Raw genomic sequence first — 7,500 nt, forward strand, 5'->3', positions numbered from 1 at the left:
TGCTGTCTAGGTAGGCAAATGTGTCTGTTATAGGCATGTCTGCGTTGTTCACCCTAATCGGCGTTGGGGAGCCTACATTCAGTGTCATCACTTCTGTCTTCTTCTGGCTTATTCTTAACCCAATCTGGCGTCCGTATTTGTGGAGTCTGTTTTTGTTTCCTGCATGTGCTGGTTGGTATGGGAGAGTAGTGCAAGGTCGTCGGCAAAGTCAAGATCCTCGAGGGTGGAGAAGAGGGTCCACCTTATGCCTCTTGATGTATCCTCTGTTGTTTTCCTCATGACCCAGTCAATGGTAAGGTTGAACAGAATTGCTGACATGTTGCATCCTTGTCTAACTCCTGTCTTTACCTCAAAAGCAGTGGTACTGTTTCCAACAACGTATTTGACGTTTTGGTAGAAGCTCTTGATGACCTCCACTATCTTGCAAGAGATTCCATAAGATCGTAGAATGTACCAAAGACTTTCTCAATGCACACTGTTGAACGTTTTTTCAAAATCAACGAAGTTGTCATAAAGTTGTCTCTGCCATTCAGTGCACTGTTCTATTGTGTAGCGGAGGGCAAATATCTGATCTGTGCATCTTCTTTCTTTGCGGAATCCTGCTTGTTCTTTTCTTAAGCAGCTGTCAACGGCATCCGAAATCCGATTAATAATAATCTTGGCCAGGATCTTGCTGGGAACGGATAACAACGTGATACCTCTCCAGTTGTTGCAGTCTCTAAGAGCTTCTTTCTTTGGTACTTTAACAATTACTCCAGTGCTCAGTCCTCGGGAATCTGCTCCCCCCCCCCCCCCCCAATGGTTTTGAATAGTGGTTGAAGAATGGTGGCCGTCAGTTCTGGCTCTACTTTAAACAATTCAGCATTCAGGTTGTCCATTCCTGGAGATTTTCGTGATTTCAGGATTTTACAATCTCGTGTTTCTCTGGTGGGTCAGAGCTGATATCCAGGTCCAAGGTAGCTTCCTGTTTGTCTGGGGTGTCCTCAGGTGGAGGTTGGTTTAGGACTTCCCTGAAGTGTTCTGTACAGTGTGCTTCCTGTTCTTTCTCGATTGTCAGCAGCTTGCCAGTCTTGTCTTTGATTGGTCCACTCATTCCACCGTGGTACTTGCCACATATTATTCTTGTGATCTTGTATACGTTGCCTTGTTCACCTTTAGCAGCTGCCTCCTCAGCCTAAGTTACCAAATTTTCCATGGCTTCTCTTTTGTCCTTCCTGACCAGTCTTTTACTTTTAACTTTCTGGCAAGCTTCCTTGTAATCCTCTGCGTGCTTCTCTTGTAGCCGTATTGACTTAGCTGCAAGCTCTCTTTTCTTGATTTCTCTCCGTTCTTCAATAGTATTCCATGTTCCTTGCTATATTCATTCTTTGCTTACATTCTTTTTCTTGACAACAAGTCATGTCTTACTGCTCTCTGTGTAGGCCTCAACAATATGCTTCCATTGGGTATTGACTTCATCTGCATTGGGGGTGGCTTCTTCCAGGTGTTAGAGAGCTTGAAATCGGTTTTTTAGTTCTAGTCGAAAGGCAGATCCCGCATTGCCATCACTGAGCTTTCGAACATTTAATCGTGTTCTTGTCGCCTCCCTGGTGAATGTTTTCTTCTGCTTGAGTTTTATCCTTGCCGTCACTAGATGGTGATCGCTGCCGACATCTGCTCCTCTCCTGTAGGGAACCTCTCCACATTCCTCCTATCCCAAGGTGGTCAATCTGGTCCTTTTCTCGGCCATTTGGAGAATTCCAGGTCAGTTTGTGGATTGTACAGAGTGGGAAGAGGGTTCCGCCTATCACCAAGTTGTTCAATGCGCAGAAGTCCACTAGTCTTTCACCGTTCTTATTTCTTGCACCCCTACCATGTTGTCCCATCGTTCTCTCATAGTTGGTGTTGTCCTCTCCTACTTTAGCATTTAGATCGCCCATTACAACGACAAGGTCCTGACGAGGTATACTTGTCAATTCCCCCTGCAGCTGTTCATAAAAACAGTCCTTGCTTTCATCTTCGCTGTCGGTAGTTGGGGCGTAACAATGATTGATGCTTGCGTTGGTGTGTTTTCCCTTCAGTCTCAGTGTCATCATTCTGCTGTTGATCGGTTTTCACTCCATTTCTCGTCCCCTTTTTTTAGGATGACAGCTACACTTTCCCTATGTTGGTTGTCTTCTCTGCCGGAATAGATCAGTGTTACTCTAGTTGCTGTTCTCAGCTTGCCGGATCCTGTCCAGTGACTTTCACTTATGCCAATAACGTGCAATCCATATCTCCTCATCTCTGCCGTTACTTGTGCCAACTTACCAGTTTCGTACATTGTCCTTACATTCCACAGTCCTATGATAACTTTTGCCTTTGTGGCGTTCAGGTCCTCCATCTTCCTGCAAACAGCTTCCTTGCGGCTTTCACTGCAAGCATTCATACGAGTCCCAAGAAACTCTGAAGGTCCATCACACACATAAATAATAATATGGTTTCTCTTTGTTGCTGCTTCCGTAACATATGATTTTTATCAGTCTGGGTCGTTAGCCCTGAGCCGGAACTCCCCGAAACCTGGAGGGCAAATACATAGGTAAATGCACAATATTACACCAGTGCAGAACAATTTTACAAACATGTCATTTCTGGTCGCCATTGTGTAGCACTCTGTTTTTTTAATTTAAACTTTGGTTGTCGTGTCTTGCTCAAGGACATAGCCCCGTGACGACCCATGGAAACTCCGTGTCACCGACACATGCTTGACATTCCTTTTGAGTGTTAACTCACTCCTCACTTAGCCACTGGAGCCCCCTTTGTCAGGGTAGGAGATCTTACAGATGTGGGAGGAAGACAGGTGCCCTTTATTCAGCCTTATGAAAGTACCTGGGAGGATGGGTTCTGTTAAAACTCACCTTGATTTCAAAACTCGAGAATAACAGGCCAAGGTCTTGGCTGTGTTGTGAATGATAGTAACATAATTTAAAGTGTTGTCACTGAATCGTTGAATTGTAGTGTTACAGTTTATGATGTGATAATTTGTGCTAAGAACTTGCCACATTTGTATTCTGAACATGTTTACTGGCCTATATTTAATGTTTGCAGTGGTTTAAGTGACAAAATGTTCAGAGATATAATTCGAATTTGACTGAACGAAAGAGAGGCGTACATCTCCAAGGCCATGAGTATTGTTGTATTTGAGAGTTGCGACATGACAACAACATGAGATGGCTTTTCAGGAAGACGTATCTGAGTTTTTTGACGCCCTTTTTTCAGAACATTTGGTTCGGGGGAGGGGGAGGGTTGCAGTGTTACATTACATTCCTGACTTGTGATGACACACACACATACACACACACACTCACACACACACACACACACACACACACACACACACATACACACACACACACACACACACACCCGCACACACACACCGTGTTACATTTACATTCCACACATATTTATCTCATCATATGTACAGGTCAGCCGCCACCCTCTGGGAACCTTCTGGATTGGCCTCAATGACCTGGACCAAGACACCTTCAAGTAAGTCCACGTGAACTGCCGGCATTTTTTTTCGGGGAGAGGGGGGGTGGATGGATAGTTAAACGTGTGGACTTGTAGTCAAATGTTCATAGCTTTGATTACTGTTTGCCTAGGAGAATCTTTTTTTTTTACATAATAATAATACATACATTTATATTACATTCTAACGCGATTAAAATACACAGGCCCTGAGCGCTTTACAATATATGCAGTAACACATAATCGGTAGAGTATACATTGTATTCTGACCAAGAAAAATCTCTTTCTAAATATTTGTCTAATTAAAATTCTAAAAAAGGAAGAACATGACTTCTGACATTTGAAGGAATGAAAGGATTTGGAATCATTTGTGTCGATAGGTGTGTGAAACGACTAGAATGTCAATGACACCAACTGTATTGTTTTTGTCCTGGTCACCGCCACATGCGTCAAAAGTAGCCGTTAAACGTTCTGCCGTCGCACACAGGAGACCTGAGTTCGATTCTCCGTTGGGGAGAACATTATTATCAAGTATCTTGGTCTTTCTGCGGGGATGCAGTGTCCCTTTCAGCTCAGGTTGGCCATTAGCAACAACAACAACAACAACAACAACAACAACAACAACAGCGATCATGTCTTCCCCAGATGGTCAGATGGTTCACCTGTATCTTACATAAGCTGGATGACTAATGAGCCAAACGACGCCTACGGCAGTGAAAGATGTGTCCGAATTGGCTCAGGATGTAAGTATTTAACCCTCAGCCGAGCGTAGTTAAATAAGTCGTTAAACAGAAACTGATTCGAAGGCATTGCAAATCATGACACTGAATAAAGACCTTTGTATCTGACGGCATCAACCTTTCCAAACCAGTTACCCGAGTCTACAAATCATGACTCTGAACACCTTAGTATTTGACTGCTTTAAACCTTCCAAACCTGTGCCCTAAGTCTACAGAACCCGTACTTTTGGCTTCCCTGGGTCGTCTGCTTGATGTAAATCACCACATGCCTAAGCGTGCTTTCTTCTGGGTGTTAAATTAATTTTGATTTCCTGTCTTTTTGGACATTGTGTGTTTGCTAAAGACTTGTGCTCCTTGACCATGCCCTATCTTATTATCCTCGTCCAATCCTTACAGATTGACGCCATCTGGTTAGTATAAAGTTATGCAGGTGATATGTTAGCACAGCTTATATATTCCAAATACTGTTATGAAAAGGTTATTTTTGTAGTTAGTAGACTGCTTATTGTTACCCTTTCTTGCAACGACTCACTTCCTTATTAGAGACTGTCCGATATCCTACAAGTTAAAAGTAGGTACAGGACAGTCATCAAAATTTGGTTACTAAAAACACCACAATGATTGTACGCGATATTTCCAGTTATGCAAATAGTAGGAATGGTCGCATGCGTGTTGATGATGTGGTGATGCTGATAATGGGGTTGATAGAGTTACGACGTAGATTTGAATAAATAACGTAATTCTTGATTAGACGTAGAAGATCCCTAAAAGACTAAGAGAAAAAAAACACCATTGACTCTTAGGTTAGTGTTTCATTAGGCTAAAGTTAGTCCTAGATCATGAGAGTCATCATGACCGCTGCTCTTTGCTCTCTACAAAAACCTAGCTGCAAAGTGTGCTTACCATGTACGGCACCATTAAGCCCAAATGTAGGTTAAAAAACCCAGAAATAAAATAGCTTAAGTCCAGCGCACACTATAAAACTCCGACAGATCGTACACCATTCCGAAATATTCTGAAGCTCCTGGAAGTGTCTTGTGGGAGCTGTCATTTTACAGGCGTCAAAACATGGCGTCTCATTGTCACAGCCAGGTATCTATTGCAACCATTCTCATGTGGATGAAGTGAGGAAAATTCGGATAGTGTCTTTCTTATGGACATAATATTTAGATCAGACTTTATTCCAAACTCTGAACACACTTTTATGGAAACGAATCCTGTAAGCCCAAACACTTAACTGTTACCCACACCAATAACCATCTCGTGCTCTACCACACCAGTCATTACCCTGTGCTCTATCTGTGTACCTCCAGCGCTTTGGGGCGACCAGCACTGTCAGGAGAAGCGTGGTTACGTGTGTAAGAAAAGACCTGGTGACTACACCGTTCCCCCCATGACCCCAGCATCTACTAAGGGTGGCTGTCCACTGGGGTACCATTCTCTGCCTTCTCGTGAGTGCCACGTTTTGCTGTATTTGTCTGTTTTTGGATTAATTTATTGTTTATTCATTTACTTGTTTTATTTGGTTGTCTTGTTAGGCTCATTTGGAGTAAGATGCAGCTCCTTCTGCTAATTAGCTCCCGTCTTCTCTGTTTTCTGCCCTTTTTTCTGCCACCTGTCAATCTGCAATAGCGATTTATTATACTATTAGCCATCAACGCATGTTCTCAATTTTCTTTCTTCTACATGTCGACCCATCCTCACGATTTTTATTCTTGCCCACCACTAGCCTTTCACCTCAATTTTCTTTTTCACATTCTATCAGCCTGTCTTGTCTGCACAATTTCATTTCAATTTCTTTCTCATTTTTGTTTCAGTATCTAAGTGCTTCACTATCGGAGGCTTGAAGCCCTCACAGAGAGTGAACTACACAGACGCCATGTCGGTTTGTAATCTCCTGAATTATAAATCACGACTGGCCTCAATTCACAACCCAGTGGAACAAAGTAAGAAAACCACGAATAAAATGCTGTCTTACACTAACTTCCGACATTTTGCTACCTTAGAATTACAAAGTTCTATCTAACATTTTAGGCAGTTTTGATTTGTAAAACTATAAGATCGGGAACCAAAAGTTTTATTCGCTAAATCAAAATCTTTATATTTCTCGGAGTTGTTATTATTCAAAGAATTGCACTGGAAAAAGCTTGACATGTTGTGAAACTTAGAATCTTTGACGTCAAATTTCTGAAAACTAGGTACTGAGGAGAGAGAACTTTGTAATTCTAAGGTAGTTATTTTTTGAATTTTTATCACTGCTGCCAAGTCTGTTGAAAAAAATCTTCCCCTTGAGCCCAAAATTATTATGTTATGGGCAATGCTTGCGTTTCATGATTTTGTAACAATCTCAGTTTTCCCGACCGGAGTTCAATGCTTCCAAAGGGGTTAACTGTGATGTGGGTCAAAGGCTTTAAACACTGAATCAACTTACTGTACTAAGTCAAGTAAGAACTGATAATGTAGGGATAGCACATGACAGCACTAAGCTCGAGAAATGTCTGCCTGTTTGTCTATCTGATTTGAAGTAATTCAGCGGACATCTTTCTGTTTGTCTATTTGCTGGTGCCTTGTTTAATTGTATAGATTTCGTGACTATCTGAAGCAACTGATCAGTCAATCCTGCCAGACCTCAGATCACAGTCCTAATGGAGAGTGGGAACCTATGCTGTCTCTTTATCAGTCTGTTTGTTTGTCTTCCTATTTGAATATTTGTTTTTGCCCCAAACAACCACACCAATACAACGGTAGTCTGTAGTCACCAATTCTGTGCTTCATGTAGGTAGAACAAAAAGGTGAAAATAAACACCTGTTCGTCTGTTCTTTGTAAAACTTCTTTTTGTCTATAAATGTGATGTAGACCCCTGGCATTGCCATAGGCAGAGGGTCTGAAAACAAGGACCCATTCAAAGTACTATGTGTTCTGTAGGGCTTGTTGAAAGTCAGAGTCTACCAAACAATCCCCAAACAATTGAACAACTGAAAATGGAGGTACATGTACGAGTACAAAGAATCGGCCTTCCAACACGCTACAGGGTTATTCAAAATTTCTGGTGGCATATGCGAGAGTGTCCGAAGAGACATGGTTAACACCAGGAGTATTTCATTTAAATAGCCACATCTACACTGAGTTTATTCTCAATGTTAGTTTAAAATGGATTTGTTCAAATGCACATTGCGGTGGATTTCTAAGAAGTTGTAATACTTTAAATTTTACTCAACTTTTGATTGATACTTTTAACTTTTAAACGTTGGTATATTTCGAACACACAAA

At 41.8% G+C, this 7,500-nt stretch overlaps 1 protein-coding gene across 1 annotated transcript in view; it reads left to right on the top strand.

The window, feature by feature from the left end:
• LOC101855487 (C-type mannose receptor 2) overlaps positions 1-7,500 on the top strand; it is a gene marked incomplete in the record, with an annotated part of 46,681 nt that overhangs the window by 38,223 nt on the left and 958 nt on the right. The window contains 4 exon segments of the mRNA XM_013082063.2: positions 3,446-3,510; positions 4,135-4,232; positions 5,543-5,680; positions 6,047-6,175. Of these exon segments, the coding sequence (XP_012937517.2) occupies positions 3,446-3,510; positions 4,135-4,232; positions 5,543-5,680; positions 6,047-6,175 (430 nt within the window).

Source organism: Aplysia californica, unplaced genomic scaffold (genome assembly GCF_000002075.1).
Source record: "Aplysia californica isolate F4 #8 unplaced genomic scaffold, AplCal3.0 scaffold00157, whole genome shotgun sequence".
Lineage (NCBI taxonomy): Eukaryota > Metazoa > Mollusca > Gastropoda > Aplysiida > Aplysiidae > Aplysia > Aplysia californica.